This window comes from Carya illinoinensis, chromosome 6 (assembly GCF_018687715.1).
Source record: "Carya illinoinensis cultivar Pawnee chromosome 6, C.illinoinensisPawnee_v1, whole genome shotgun sequence".
Lineage (NCBI taxonomy): Eukaryota > Viridiplantae > Streptophyta > Magnoliopsida > Fagales > Juglandaceae > Carya > Carya illinoinensis.
In genome coordinates this window covers 4,982,462-4,998,076 of record NC_056757.1, presented here as the reverse complement: position 1 = coordinate 4,998,076, position 15,615 = coordinate 4,982,462, and the positions used below count along the sequence as shown (strand labels likewise).

The following is a 15,615-nucleotide window of genomic DNA, read 5'->3' as shown; positions in this document are numbered from 1 at the left end:
CAGAGATCACTCAGGTAAAGTTTTAAAAATACAGACTGGAAAAATCAATTCAACAAATCCTCTAGTAGCAGAAGCAAGTGCAACTCTCCTAGCTACAAAAATAGCCGACTAATCTCATCACTCTCGGATCATCTTTGAAGGAAACTTTCAACAAGTAATTACAGCAGTAGAAGACGCTTCATCTTCTCCAAATTGGCAAATCAATCCTATCATAAGTGATATCTAACACTTCGTCGATCTTCATGAACAATGGGTAATAGCCAAAATACATCGAACTGCAAATCGATGTGCGCACTCTGTAGCGCAATGGGCAGCAACCAATCATGTTTTTGGAAGCATACCCTTAGATAGTTCTTTTCGTTACTTTCTTTTTGATCCTCCTTGATCTATGTACCTCTGTAACTTCCTTTATATATAATATAACAAGCTTGATTAGAAAAAAAAAAAAAAAGAACTATGTACTACACTCAACAGACTTGTTATGTTTTCAATGTTCTTGACTTCATTACGTAATATGTATTGTGTGCAACACATGGTAAAGGAAATGCAAAATTTTGACAATCATAAACATATTTATGCAAATATATCCAAACTTGCATAGTTCTCATTCATGTCCATAACCTATTTAGATTGCTACTTTTGTCCATTTGCAGTTACCAAGTAGAAGCTTCGAATGATAGGATACAAGAATCTCATGAAAGATTTACAAAATACATTTGAGTTCAAAACAAAAAATCTCATGAATGCCAATGAAAAGTCTCAATACAAAGAGCAACCCTAACCCAAATGCATTAATCAATTCTTGAGAGCTCTGTGATGTTGAAAGGCCACCCCCAAGTAGTTTTAAAAAATGTTTTAAAAATTATGATAAAGATTGGCATAAAGCGGGTAAAAAACATTGTAATGAAAAAAGAAGCATATTTTTATAATAGGAAAATTCTATACACTATATTATCATCTCACTTTCATCCCAATATATAAGAGATGACATATTTATCACCATAAAATAATTTTTTATTAGATAATTCTTTATTATTTAATAGTGATAAATGTATCACATCTAATATAATGAGATAAAAATGTGATAGTAGTGTGGTGTATATCATTACTTATTAAATATATTTTCACTCTTTTCTTTGCCACTGGATTATTTATTGAGCTGTGCTACATCCATCAAGGATGTTGCAGGAGACTCGTCTCGACAAAGATTATAATTTTTTTATATACTTAAATATTTATTTTAAAAAAATTCATAAAATTACTAAAAAATAATTTTTTAATCATTAAATAAAAAAAATTATCTAATCTAATCGGACCCAAATGTAAGTAGACTAGGATTTTTATTATTTATTATGAATTTTGACATCTTCACAACTTTTCTATTGTAGGTATCCACCTGGAAATGACATAGCCCGACTATAGACCCAAGCCCAATACCCAATGTCCTTAAATCAAGCCCAGCTCGGTTTTGTTAAAAATTAAAAAATTAAAAAAATTAAAAATTAAAAATAAAGAAAAAACTCCAAAACAACGTGATTTTGAAATAAGGAAAATGTTTTCGCTGGCTCCTGTTTGAGCTACCGCTGGCTCTTTTTTTTTTTTTTTTTAATGATTAAGAAAAGATTATTTAATATTATTATAAACTTTTTATATTTTTTAAAAATATTAAAAAGTATTAAAAAAAAATTTAAAAAAAAAAATTGACTAACGGTGACACACAACAAGAGCCACCAGCAGTCCCTCTAACACTTTTCTTGAAACAAACCCTAACTCTCTCTCTAGCCCTTCCTCTCTGCAAAAAATTCTACTAAGAAGCTCCGTTACAAAGCACAGCCCGCACACCCTCCACATCAGCCTTTGTAAAAGGTATATTTTACCCTCATTTTAATCACAGACTTCCTTTCTCACTTGCCTGCTCACCGACGGCTGAAGAACCATCTACTTTCTCCCATCTTCTTCATCCAGAGACTCACCCACAACACAACAATTCCGTAGCTCAGGTCAGTGAGGTCACGCAACAAAGCTCAAGCATTAAGGTTCACTTGTTTTTAACCATTTCTCCCAGCCCTTTTATCCTTTCTCCCACTTCCTTTTCCCTTTAACATTTGTGAACAGTTAGGGTATTTCTTTGGTCTGCAATTTTTTTGGCCATTAATGAGAATCGAGATCGTGTTTGTTGGTCCGTGATGACATCGTGATGAATAATAAAGAGATGAGAAGGATTTTTTTTTTTTTATCAAGTTTATAGTTTGCTGGTCTGGGTGATACTGGCACAAGGATGCTTTTTTTTTTTTTTTTAGTACTCACGGGTTTTGCTTGGAGAACTGGATTTTTTAGGAGCCAGTCAGTGTTTCGAGAATTTGAGGGTTCGAAGTGAATTCTGGTTGATTGATTTTGCTTGGTTTTGTCAAGTTGGGTCTTTTGTATTTGTTGATTCTTAGTGTAATTAAAGATCTGGCTTTTACCCCCATTCTCTCTAACTCTCTGTCGGAATTTCCTTGTCTCCGATTAGGATCTCCTCGGTGACCAGCGAAGGCTGTAGGAGCCAACGTGCCGCCGCACGCCACCAAGGTAAGTCTCGGTCCCTCGCAATTTCACTGTTACTTTCGTGACATGTATGTTTCTAATAAATATGCTGGCTTTAAATTTAGCAGAACAAATAAGCACAATGAAAACATCGTGTGCAAAGAAATGTCAACCAAAATACAACAGCCAAACTGTCTCATGTTCTCTAGAACATTAATATCTTTTTGGGGTAAGAAGGCCTCGTGTCAAACACTCATTTTTATCATGAAGATGCTGTGTTTTAACTTTGCCATCATACTTCATACAAAATTCTCCTTTCAGTGCTTCTCTCAACAGTTTCCTTTCTAAAAGCTTGTGGCCCTTTCTTAAATTTCTTGCTCTAAGTTTGCTTTCCACTTTGAAGCTTTCTGTCAAATTTCCAAAACGAATGATAAGAACAAGGACGTCAACCAAATATAAGATGAGATTATATAAAGAAATTTGACCTCCTCCTTGAAACATTTATCAAGCTTTATCTTGAGATCCGTACATTCAACAAAGAACTTTACAATAGGATGATCTATATAACACTTTGGAACTCCTAGTCGTCAATAATCTGGCATAAATCAGATATAAGAATCATAGCCATGTTTGCCATCTTCCAACTTTTAATTGAATGGTCTGCTTCCAAGGAAACAGACATAATAATCGAAGTTACAACATGAAAATCTATAGTTTGCAAAGCAAAAGATGGTTCACATATGTTATAGTGAGAATATTTCTCATTGACAATGATGGGGGTTCCATGACAAAATTGCCTTCCCCCTTACATCTTACAACTCTATCTACTCAAATCTCGAGCATTTGAATTTGACTACAAATATCATAATAACAACCAAGCAAATGAAATAAACATATCCAGCCAAATCTATCCATTTCAAGTACCCACAAAAAAAAAGAAGAAGAAGAAGAAGAAGAAGCAATTTATATATAAGCCTAAAGAACTTGTGGAAAATAAATTAGGAATAAAGCTAGAAGATGGAGATGGACTCACTTGGTGCACATCGGGTGCTGTGCAGTGTTAAAGGAGGATGCATTTTCCTTTTTCATTTTTGTCAGAATAAATTCAAGTGGTTGCAACTTGCTACAATAACCACCACCAACACTCTTTGACACTCTAAACTGAAATTCTTTCCGAATGAATAACAATGGATAAATCTGACCCTATTCCTTCATTTAGTTCCTAAGAAGATCAAAATAAGGGAATAGAAAGAAAGTAAAAGGAAAAAAACTATTATTTTTCTTCACATAAAAATTAAGAATAGAAAGAGACAAATTTACACATGAGCAATGATAGAGAATCTGGATGTATATTAACCAAGAAGCAGAAATCTATGGCTTTCTTAAAAATAAGAAAGTGCGCACACACTCACACAAATATAAGTAGAGAACGCACAAAAAATATTTTGTTCTTAAAAAGAGAAGGAAAGCAGGAAATAAAATTGAAGAAAAATGAGTGGATTTTAGATTTGACAGTATGTGAATGTGTGTAGTTAGGGTACAAGCATAAAAACAGTAGATTGGAAGAACCGGAAAAAACCTAGATGAAAAAGAAAGCAATATATTGACCACCTTAATCTGAGCCAAAAGAAGGTATTGTGTGTTGCGTAATTAAACAAATTTTTCGACCACTACTTCTTTGGAGCATCCCTGGGTGTTACACCATCCTTTTTCTTTTTTGAAAAAAGAAAGAAAGATAGTATGAAGAGACATGAAATTTAGGATTTTCAAAGAGCATTTGATGAGAGGCACCGACATTTGCATCCGGTTTGAGTGAGTCTCTCTCCTGGATGTGATGCATGCGATAAACATAAACATACATAAATGGGCAAACAGAAGAACATATATACAAGATTATCATTTCAATAATGGGCCAAATCGTCCTCCATCCAAAATTCATCTCATAATTGTTGCCACTTGTTTTCAAGAAATACCCTTCAGGGTGGGGTTGGCTTTCACTTTCTTATTGGGATTTTAAGAATGCCGTAGCTTTCCGCTTCTTGGTTAATATACATCCAGATTCTCTATCATTGCTCATGCATAATTTTTGTTTTCTATTCTTAATTTTTATGTGAAGTAAAAGAATAATTGTTTTCCCATTTATTTTTTTCTATTCCCTTCTTCTTTTGATTTTCTTAGGAACTAAATGAAGGCATAGGTTCAGATTCATCCATTGTTATTCATTCAGGGACATTTTCAATTTAGAGTGTAAAACAGTATTGGTGGTGGTTATGGTTGCAGGGTGCTACCACTTGAATTTATTCTGACAAAAAAGAAAAAGGAAAATGCATCCTCCTTTAACATTGCACAAGCACCCGATGTGCGCCGAAGTGAGTCCATCTCCATCATCTAGCTTTATTCCTGATTTATTTTCTACAAGTTCTTTAGGCTTATATAAATTGCTTCTTCTTCTTCTTCTTTTTGCGTACTTGAAATTGATAACTTTGGCTGGATAGGTTTATTTTATTTGGTTGGTTTTTATTATGATATATGTAGTCCTGCGATTTGTAGTGAAATTCAAATGCTTGAGATATGGGTAGATAGAATTGTAAGATGTAAGGGGGAAGGCAATTTTGTCATGGAACCCTCATCATTGTCAGTGAGAAAGATTCTCACTGTAACATATGTGAACCATCTTTTGCTTTGCAAACCATAGATTTTCATGTTGTAACTTTGATTATTATGTCCATTCCCCCTTGAATGACTTGAGGTGCACTTGCGGGAACTCCTTGCCGAGGGCTTGTGCACTCCCGAGACTAGTCGGAATGTTGTTCTTGGACACCCAGTGCCAATCAGAAAAAATTATTATGTCCGTTTCCTGGGAAGCGCTCCATTCAATTAGGAGTTGGAAGATGGCAAACATGGCTACGATTCTTATATCTGATTTATGTCAGATTATCGAGGAGTTTCAGAAGTGTCATATAGACCATCCTATTGGAAAGTTCTTTGGCAAATGTACGGATTTGAAGATAAAGCTCGATCAATGTTTCAGGGAGGAGGTGAGATTTCTTTATTTAATCTAATTCTTATATCTGGTTGGGGTCCTTGTTCTTGTCATTCCTCTGTAACAGTATGTTTTGGAAATTTGACAGAAAGCTCTAAAGCGGAAAGCTAACTTTGAAGAGAGTAAGAAATTGAAGGAAAGGCTACAAGCTTTTAGGAAGGAAACTGCTGATAAAGGCCCTGAAGAGAAGAATTTTGTGTGAAGTCTGATGGCAAAGTGAAACACAAAGTCTTCCTGATAAAAATAAGCATTAGACATGAGGCCTTCTTACCCAATCCCAAAAGATTTTAATGTTTTAGACAGTGTGGCTATTGTATTTTGGTTGACATTTCTTTGCACATGATGTTTATTTGTTCCGCTAGATTCAAAGGCAATATATTTATTATGTCATTTGATTCATGATATAGATTTTTTTATTTATTTTTTATTGGCACCAGTTGTCCAAGAACAAAGTCTTGACTCATCCTGAGGGTTTATATGCTCTCGGAAAAATATGGATTGTTTCAAAAGAGTTGGGAGTTTGAGAACCTTTTTCCTCTGAAATAGAAATAACTGGATGTCCTTACAATTTCTGCCCTACCTGCAGAGAGAGGTTGGTAGTGGCTAGAAGAGGCGCTAGATGAAAAGTTGTATTGATTTTTGTGTTTTGTTTAGAAGTTGTGTTTTGATAATGATTAAATGAAAAAGTTGAAGAATTGAAATCGAAATGCGTTTGAGTTACTTTGTTCACCTGACCCGCTCGGGTTGGGATTTTCATTTCCGACCTGAAACTGTACAATTTGGAATGCAATTCTGAGCCAAATTGCATTTTAACTGAAAATTTATGCCCCAAATTTCGTTCTGAAAAACAGATTTTCCCTGACCCAATGAGTCAAATATTCCCAGATTGCACAAAAAAAAAAAGGGGAAAAGTCATGAATCTAAAATTATTGATCATTCGATATATGGCTATTTCAAGTTGGGTTGGGTTGTTGGTTCATGATCTTTTTTATGCATATATTTGAGTGATGTTTGGAAATGAAAGTATGACAAGTTTTAAGAAATTCTCATGTTATCTCATTACTTGAACATGCCCTTAGTTTGTTTTAATTAATAAACATGCCCTTAGTTTATTGGTCAAATATATAGCCTAGTGTGCAGCAATTGGTGTGTAAAGTTGCTGCTAGATTGAGATGGCAAGTTGTGATTCTGATCATTGTATGGTTTCATTTGTATTATTGCTGACACATCTAGTTTGATATTTTGAGAGTATGGGAATGAAATGAGACTTAGTGAGTTACACCATCTTTATTTTTCTCATTCAAAGAGAAAAAAAAAAAAACACACACACACACACACACACTTCTATTTCCAAATAATCTATGTATCAAGTTTCAACCCAACCTGCTATCACTAAGTTTGTTAAACACATGAGAAGTGCTACAGCCATAAAAAGCTCCCACAAAAGTAAACGCACACACTGATTTGGCTTCATATGATACATTAGATCTATTTTACAATAAAAGTAGTTTTACAATCTTACTTTTGTTGGATCTCTTTCTGGCTAAAATATTTCTCTAAATACATTAGTTAGAAATTTCGAAATTTTCAGATTTGATGCTTTATCTCAAGTTATTTTGTGATTTTTACATCATGCAACGTTCCCTTTTGCTCTCTTGAGGCCACTAGTCGACCAACACGTTGGGAAAAATATTGTTGCACAAATATCTGGGGCTGCATCATGCCTTCTAGTAGCATTATGGTATATCAACACAAGTCCCCACTCTGTAGCTTGGTAAATAACTTGAGTTAATTGAGAATACATTTGGTGTCCATATGGAATTTGAATCTTGAAGATAACATTATAAGGGGCACGGATGATATGTACTTTCTCATTGGGAAAACTGATTACAAAGCATGTAACTGCTTGTGATGGAGTTTTTCTTTTCTTTTTTCATTTATTTGCTTTGTGTCAACCCAGAGTGATTAGGGATGAGAAGTTATGATGAGGAGCAAAATTTTTCAGGTCTCAGTTGGCACAACTGATTTTATTTTTATCTTAACCTATGCTTATTATGAGATGCTTTTGTCCCCCACCCCCATTTATTATCCTCTATTTTTTAGGGGTATTGTCTCTCTGTGTGGATGAGCATGGCTCTTTTCACCTGTCAAGTTGTGTTTTATTTTTTGCATTGAATAAGCAGGAGCTTGTGCTATATCAATTTGTGTTTTTTTTTTGGGCTTGACTGATGTGCAAGTTGACATGCTACATTATAATTTCACGATATAGGTTCTTATGGTAAAAGTTAATGTACTAATTAGTCTTGAAAAGAATTCAAATTGGTTATTCTAGTAAAGAAAAGTGCTATATTATTTTATAAATTCCTTTAGGCTTAACCATAAGTCAGAATGATGTACATTGGCTCTGATGTGGTGTGTTGGAGACAAACAAATCATCCATACATTTAAGGGACAATTTCAAATTTGAACCTGAACCTTTTGTTCCTTAGAACACTTTACGATTGAATTGCAGCAACATATTTTTACTGATTAAAAATGTCTTCTTTTTACTTTTCAAACATTTCGGGCTTTTTAGATCAGTGAGCTTTGGATGTTACTTTTTATCTGTTACTCTTGTAGACTTGGTGTAGTCAGTCCATTGTTGGATCATTCTAATCAAATTTATTACCTATAAACAAAAATCTATGACAGGTATTGGCTTAAAGCCCTAAAATATGGCTGTTATTGGGCATTTATGCTGTAAGCACGTACCCATATTTAATGGCCTCAATTTTGCAGGCTTGAGCTGCTAGGCAAAGTAGGGTATAGTCATGGGAACTGAAGAGACAAAGGACCCCTTCAAAGGGGTTGACTGGAAAGCTGTGGGTAGTGACTTGCAGAAGGATCCCAGTGCCAAACCGGTTATAAAGAAGAGGCTACCAAAAAAGATAAGACAGATTCCAGAATTCTATTTCCTCCCTCGAAGATCCCTACCATTTAACATTGCCTTCTATGGGGCATTTATTGCGGGTGGAGTTGGTGCGGGGATGTTGCTGGAGGTCTGGATAAACAAGAAAGTCAAAGGTATCAACTTGACTTCAGATTCTTGTTTACTTTGTTTCTCGTCTTTTAAGTACTGTCGGAATTTACTTTCAGGTCAATATAACTATATTTGATAAGAAGGTCAAGATTTTATTTTCTGCATTTTTAGTGTTCCGCTAACCTATTGAGGACTAGTCAGACAGAATATGCTGCTGCTGCACTTGGTAGGTCATAATTGCTAAGACGAAATGTTGAGAACTAAGGAAGTGGAAGAAGAAAAGATGACAGGAAGTGTAATTCTTTGCATTGTTTTGATAGGGATCAAAGTCTGTTCTTTTGAATTGTGAAAAATAAAGAGACACGAATTCCTAATATCCAAGATGATGATGATGATGATTTACCCCTGGATTACCTACTCATGGTTCTGGTAGGTGGGGTCATGTAGCCGGGGATGGTTTTGAAGGGCCCCTGCACCTTGGTGAGGTTCCATGTTACCAAAACAAACTAAAAATGATAAAGATGATCTGATATTTTCATAATGAGTAACAAATTGACAGGCATATGTAGCTATCATACAGTTTGAAAAATTGTCTGATAAGAATTTTATTAATAGAAATCTAGGCAAAGCCCGTCATTAACTAGGGAACTTCTGGCAATATTCCTCAGATTTAATTATCTATTTTGCTAATGTGGCCAATATTCTTCTCTTTTCATTGTCGGAAGTCTGATTACCCTATTCTGCATATGGGCTTTGATCTGATCGCAATGTATCTTTGCTTTCCATTGCAGAGGATGGAGGCATCATATGGGAGTTCGACAAGTAGAGCCGGAATAGCATCACAAGAGTCCCTCTGGACCATCATGTCTTTCATTTTATCCCCCATCTTTTGAGGGCTACTTGATGACACCAAGGCTGGAAAGAGAGCTGAAAATAGTTGTAGTGCTAAAAGAGGGGTTCTAAAAGAGGGGGTCTTAGCATTTAATTTGCACACATTTTGCATTCGTTCTAAGCTTATCTTCTTTTTAAGCAGCTTTTTAAGTTCAATATTTGGAAATTTTTGACATAGATATACAGTTTGCCTTGATTGTTCTGAGGACTTGATTTCGTTGTGCATCAGTGAGAATAATTTATCTGTCAGCTGTCTGCCCCTTTCTTCTTTATTTTGTTTCATTCTCATGGGGAACGTAGGAGGAATCTTTTGTATGGTATGACATTTTACCGAGTTCTATGTCATCAAATTGAGTCACTTTGATGAATTGATGTTTTGTAGACATTAAAATGGATACCTACCTGAAAAGCAATCACTTTTTCATTGTGGGCTCTACTTTTTTATCTAAAAGATCGAGACTTGCATGTCATAAAATTATATTTATAATTACTCAAATAATTATCATCTATTACACTCTTAAGCCAAAATGAGTAATTGATCTTGTTCTTGGGCAATGCCGATTCCCATGTAGTCCTCATATTTATAATAAAAATAATAAAAAAGGTCTATTTATAATTACGAGGAACCTACCACATCAATTAACATAAAAAGGATATTTGTATTTTAATATATTTATAATTATAATGAGTCCGTTATAAATGTTATGTTTATACATCAACTTGTAATTAGTGAAATTCTAATAAAAATAACATAAATATCCCTATTATGAGTAAAATTTCCATCAAAACAGAAGGTTATGAAGTGGGTTCTGACTAAATTGTTTAAAATGTTTTTAAAAATATCTTGACTTAATCTCTCAATGTATGAACGTAGGAAACTCTCATCATACCACATGATGGTTCATCATTTAAAAGGGAATCAGATGTTAATAATTTTAATGATACATAATTATGAATTTGTTATAATTCGGCATGGTCAGGGGCCGAACTATGTTAAAATTCTGAAAAAAAACTCCTCAAATCTAAGTTTTTAATTTGTTTTATGATATTAGAAAAGGTTTCATAAAAATTAATTTTGCACTAAAAAAATCATTTTTAAGATACCGTTTGAATAGTAAGTTGAGATGAAAATTAAAAATTAAATAAAATATTATTTTTTAATATTATTATTGTTTTAAAATTTGAAAATATTAAATTATTTATTATATTTTATTTAAAAATTTTAAAAAAATTTATAAAAATAAAGTAAAATAAGATTAAATACTTTCAAACGGACCTAAAACTTTGCCCAAGTTAGATAATTGAAGTTACGCATGGATCGGCATGGAATTAGAATTAGCGTAGGATTAGGATTAGAACTAATTATTAGTTGCGAGGGGAGATGGTTGGCCCAAGTTTTAAAAGGCCGCGTGCACTGATAATTTTAAGGAACCTCTCTCTCTCTCTCTCTCTCTCCGTCTCTCCGTCTCTTTGATAAATTTTTCGTGGGAAAAGAGTGATCTTGTACGATGGAGAACAACAGCAGCTCGATATCGTGCGACAAGCTCGATCGGATGGCCACATGGGTCGGTTCCAACGTCGCCTCCGCCTTCTTCGCCTCACTCGAGCGCTGCTCTTGTATCAACCTCAGCACCACCGACCTCGACGACGATGAGAACGACGACCGCCCTCTCGTGCTCTCTACCTCTAATACCATCGAGCCCGACCCCGAGACCTTGCCCAAGCCCAAGCCAGTCGCCGCTTCCGCCTCTCCCTGATCCGATTGGCTCCCGTTTCTTTCCGTATTTATTTCACAGTCCATCGGATTCTCGTCCTTTGCATAGGGTTTGGTATTTTGCTTCGTAATTTTTTTCCCATAATATCGTTCGTGTAAGTACGCGTCTTGGGGGTTCGTTGCTGCTCAATGTAAATGGGGCTCTATATGTATAGGTTTTGGTTGGATCACTATCCGTACACTTTTTTGTTGCAGAAGAAAATTTGAACATCAATTTGGTGCAATCTGTGTGATAATTGTGCGATATGATAATATGTGAAACGCAAGTTTGATTCTGTAGAATTCGTTAGAAGTTTCAACCTTTATTTGAATTTTGTTCGGCAGAATTTGTGGTACTTCTTTCTTATTAGTATGAGATGTTCATAACGAGGATGTCTGCTGCCTGTGAATTGGTTGCATTGGATCTTATATTCAATCGATTTCATTTGGGCCTGAATGGCATTTCCTCCAGATAATTCATCTCTCTGTTTTTTCTTTGCCTCCAATGCTTTCTTTTTCCGTTTCAGTTTGCGGATGATTTGATGTTATATTTAATTCCAAGTAAATAGATTTATTGAGTATTTTCTTGCCAACTATGGTTTAATTTCCTTATTGCGTTTTTTATTTATCTAATCACAAACAAGTTTCGTTCTTTTTGTGGGTTTCCTTACTCAGAGGTATGGAATCTACCTTTTTTAATGGTTTATCGTCTAAAAAAATGGAATCTTTTGTCACTCGCAGAAAATGCTACATACTTCAGATGGCACGTTTAGAATCTTTTGGTGTTCCTCTATTTGGCAATGGGACATTAGCAATCCTAGGCCTTTTCAGCTGATGTCAGTCCACTTATCTAGTTTGTCCAATAAATGCTTATTTTTTACTCTTATAGATTATGTAAAACTTATAGGTCTCCTTAAGAATGTATGATTTTCTATCTTCCTTTGTCATTCTGCAAGCATTGCTAAATGCTAACGCTGCTGAAAACAGTTAGAGAAGGGGAAGCTGTATACGCAATTTTACTATCAGTGCATTTGATTTAAGCATTATCTAACATCTGTTGGATCTGGCTCGACTCTGTAGCTAATGGGAATGGGATTCATCTGCAGAACCTGTACCCCGGTGCATTTAATTTCCCTTATTACAGGCACCAGCTAGCTGAAATCTTGGTCATGCAGGTTGAAGAAACATGGTTTTACTTATTCTTCTTCTTCTTCTTCTTCTTCTTCTTCTTTTTTTTTTTTTCAATTCTTACGTAATATAAAATCCCACCTCGATATGTTGGTACTGCTGTGCTGAAAGGAAATATTTATTATCCAACATGTTGGAAGGTACCAGAGTAATTTGTTCTGAAACACATCTGCTGGATATTGTTTTAAGCTTCGTGATCCCCTGGTGTTTTCTCATGACATACTTCTACGTGACTGCATTACATAAGCTATGAAAACTGGGACCGAAACTCTGCTACCAAATGAAAAATAAAGCCACAAGTAAGAGAGATTATATCTGATTGTTATACTCACTACTCAGATAATGATATGTATAAATATAGTACACAAATAAGCTAAAAGGTAAACTAAATTCGGCAAGCCTCCTGAATTTCTGGCTAGATTTAACTTATCACCATATTGCCATCTCATTGAATGAGCTCATCCCAGGACTGCGGGTGTATTTTGATGAATTAACTGAAGTTTCTGATCTGTGAACCTCCTTGTTTAGGTGATGTGGAAAAATGGTGCTGAAGAAAAGTTAATTCATTGAGTTTGCATTGCAATGCATTTTTGTGGCTACATGCAAAAGAGATTCCCAGATGCCTTAAGTGATATGAATTTCTTGAATCTAAAGTTGGTGAGAGATATGAATAGTACATTTCACTACAGTGCGGTGTCCAGCTTCAGTATATTTTACCATGACTTCTTGAGATTTTTTATTTTTGTTAATGCCTTTGTTGTTTCAATGCTGTAAGATCTGAGACAAGGCATTTGGAAAATCCGGACTTGAAATGGCCGATACAAAGAGGTTGCAGCAAGGGCAGTAAAACTTTGAGTTCCATCTTTACCACGTTATCAACTCCACTTATAGAGGTTAAACTTTCGACAACTCAATAATACAAGAAACCATAAGATCTCACGACAAGGAAAATCATTAGGAAACCTTTTTCTTACCCAACATCAATCCAAGCCTGGTCTACACTCCCCATGTACAGAAATCGCCTAGCAACAAAGCAATGGGAGGCTGTCAAACGAGCTGTGAAGGACCACCTCTTGAAGTGAAGACTGTCAAACTGAAGCCTGTTCACTCTCCTGACTTATAAAGTGTAAAAAGCATTTGGAAGCTGATGAAATACCCCATTGTTTACTTAAAAAAAGGAATACCCCATTGTTTGACATTCAAATTAATAGATGGGATATTTTACAAATGTTTTACGGTGAAGATGCAATTTTCCTGTGAAACTTACAAATTTTATTGAACCACCCACTTGTCCAATATTTCAAAGTGAGCTAGAATAAATTGCCTTTGCAATGATTTCCATCTTGGAATCCATGATCAGAGGTCAAGCTTATCTGTTATTGTAGATGGACGGTTGGGATTTTTACTTTCCTTTATACATTTTCTTTGCAGTTTCTGTTCTGCCTAAGAATTTGTTCCAAAATGCATGCATAATGCAAAGCTTACTGCGTCATATATAATATGTGGCATAATTGGACACTGCCCGGGGAAGCAATTCAATTACCGAGTTATTTGCTTTAGGCCACCCAATGTTTTAAGATGAGGGAGAGTTGCTGAATTCGTTTATGTAACATTGAGAAAGAGTGATTTTTAATTATATTGACAGTTGTTTGGGTTGGGGTGTTGAAAATAAAATCGATAGAAGTAGTGTAGAAAGATATATTAAATAGGAAGTTGACAGAGAGTATGGTTTTAAATATAATAGAATGTTGTGGTACCATCCTCTTCTCCAAGAAAAGAATAAAAGAATTGAATGTTGGTGGAAAAAATGTGGTGTCACTAATTCGTTGATGAGGATCCAACTCAATCTAACTCCAGTTGGCGATTAAATTTGTGGCAGCCTTGTGTGATGGAGAATCTTAACTGGTACTATCTTATGTTGTGCAACTAGTTCGGTTGACTAACATATCTAAGTCCATCCAGTTAATTTGAATCATTGCCACTCCAATGCTCTCAAAGGCTAAGCATAATGTCCAGCCAAGAGTCAAGGCTTGGGCTATAGATCACGTCCCTTGGTGAAGAGTAGGAACGATATAAAAATCTTATCTTCAAGTGTCTCTCGAATATGTTGCATTTAGGCCGTGGAATTGTGGGCATCAATCAGTCTCATAGTGTGTTCTAAGCTGGAAAGATATTTGGAGTTGGAAATGCAGAATTTTTGGAACAAATCCTATGATCCTGATTTTGGTGAAAAGAGAATGTATCTATTTTGTTTCACGAGAGAACTATTAGGCGAAAGTCAACATATAAAGCTGCTTAACCTACTTTGATAGCAATATTGCTGTAAGGTAAAATTGTCTAAATTCCTCATTTGTTTATGGAATCCGTTAACCTATTTTGTGGTAATTTATGGAAAATATACTGCTATACTATCTTCTCCTGAGAGAGAGAGAGAGAGAGAGAGAGGGGACAGGTGTGGGCTTTGAATGGTGGAGTGTGCACAATTTGGATATTTATATGAGACTTATTTCGTGATCACTTATATTTCTTCGACTCTAATCTCAGGAATGCAACAAAGATATTGAGAATTGATACAAAAGAGAAACCGAGATAACAGGCTTTCCAATTGTTCTCTTCGTTGGAAACCATTTTGATCTGATTGATGGCTGATTCTATTGATGAACAGTGGATAGCAATAGCCAATGCCTTTCTCGTCTTTATTTATTATTATTCGCCACAAGACCAGTTGGTCAGTCACTCAACAAAAGCAACATATATTCTTTTATTTGACACCACCTACTCCCCATTTTTCTTTCTTTTGTATGTTTGTATCAAATCACTAAAATTAGCATGAATCCTGATCCGAAGATTTTTGTCTTCTGACGTTACAAGATCCCCATATTCATCTTGCAATGCGCTCTCTCTCTGCTGTCTTTGGTGTATTTTTTAGTTGATAGATTGGATGTGTGGATAACCAGATGAATCCCAAGCAGAAAACTCCAGGATCCAACCGTCCAATCAATCTCGATAGGTTGAAATAGCACGTCTGCCTCCCATCCTCCAACTCACCTGTTGTCACCGGCCGGTGGTGGCACTGCCCCTTATCCTACATATTCACCAGAACCAAGGGGCCTGTAAAAGGGGAACAAGAAATGTAGTAAAACCAACGTACCTCTTTAAGAAACCTACTTCTAAAGAATTTAAGTTCAAATGGGA

General features: G+C 35.3%; 2 protein-coding genes across 4 annotated transcripts; both read left to right on the top strand.

Annotated features, from left to right (window-relative positions):
* The first annotated feature begins 1,919 nt into the window (after nucleotides 1-1,919).
* LOC122313204 lies at nucleotides 1,920-9,728 on the top strand. 3 transcript variants are annotated; one of them, XM_043127989.1, is made up of 4 exons: nucleotides 1,920-2,000; nucleotides 2,513-2,571; nucleotides 8,348-8,632; nucleotides 9,380-9,728. In XM_043127989.1, exons 3-4 carry the CDS (start codon nucleotides 8,380-8,382, stop codon nucleotides 9,412-9,414), a joined length of 288 nt encoding a protein of 95 aa, XP_042983923.1. In that variant the 5' UTR covers nucleotides 1,920-2,000; nucleotides 2,513-2,571; nucleotides 8,348-8,379; the 3' UTR covers nucleotides 9,415-9,728. The 3 variants fall into 3 exon arrangements, with proteins under 3 accessions (XP_042983923.1, XP_042983924.1, XP_042983922.1); XM_043127990.1 differs by having other exon boundaries at nucleotides 1,956-2,036; XM_043127988.1 differs by lacking the exon at nucleotides 1,920-2,000 and adding an exon at nucleotides 4,807-4,895 and having other exon boundaries at nucleotides 2,516-2,571.
* Nucleotides 2,517-6,098, top strand: LOC122313205 (COX assembly mitochondrial protein 2 homolog). Its single transcript, XM_043127991.1, has 4 exons — nucleotides 2,517-2,571; nucleotides 4,807-4,895; nucleotides 5,460-5,564; nucleotides 5,658-6,098. The coding sequence occupies exons 2-4, from the start codon at nucleotides 4,851-4,853 to the stop codon at nucleotides 5,769-5,771; spliced, it is 264 nt and encodes an 87-aa protein (XP_042983925.1). The 5' UTR covers nucleotides 2,517-2,571; nucleotides 4,807-4,850; the 3' UTR covers nucleotides 5,772-6,098.
* Nucleotides 9,729-15,615: the final 5,887 nt, after the last annotated feature.

Excerpts from the sequence above, each read along its gene's own strand:
- LOC122313205 (XM_043127991.1), top strand. The coding sequence starts at position 4,851 with ATGCATCCTCCTTTAACATTGCACAAGCACCCGATGTGCGCCGAA. Across the intron at positions 4,896-5,459 it reads AGCACCCGATGTGCGCCGAA|ATTATCGAGGAGTTTCAGAA; the intron begins GTGAGTCCATCT and ends GATTTATGTCAG. Across the intron at positions 5,565-5,657 it reads ATCAATGTTTCAGGGAGGAG|AAAGCTCTAAAGCGGAAAGC; the intron begins GTGAGATTTCTT and ends GAAATTTGACAG.
- LOC122313204 (XM_043127989.1), top strand. The coding sequence starts at position 8,380 with ATGGGAACTGAAGAGACAAAGGACCCCTTCAAAGGGGTTGACTGGAAA. Across the intron at positions 8,633-9,379 it reads GATAAACAAGAAAGTCAAAG|AGGATGGAGGCATCATATGG; the intron begins GTATCAACTTGA and ends TTTCCATTGCAG.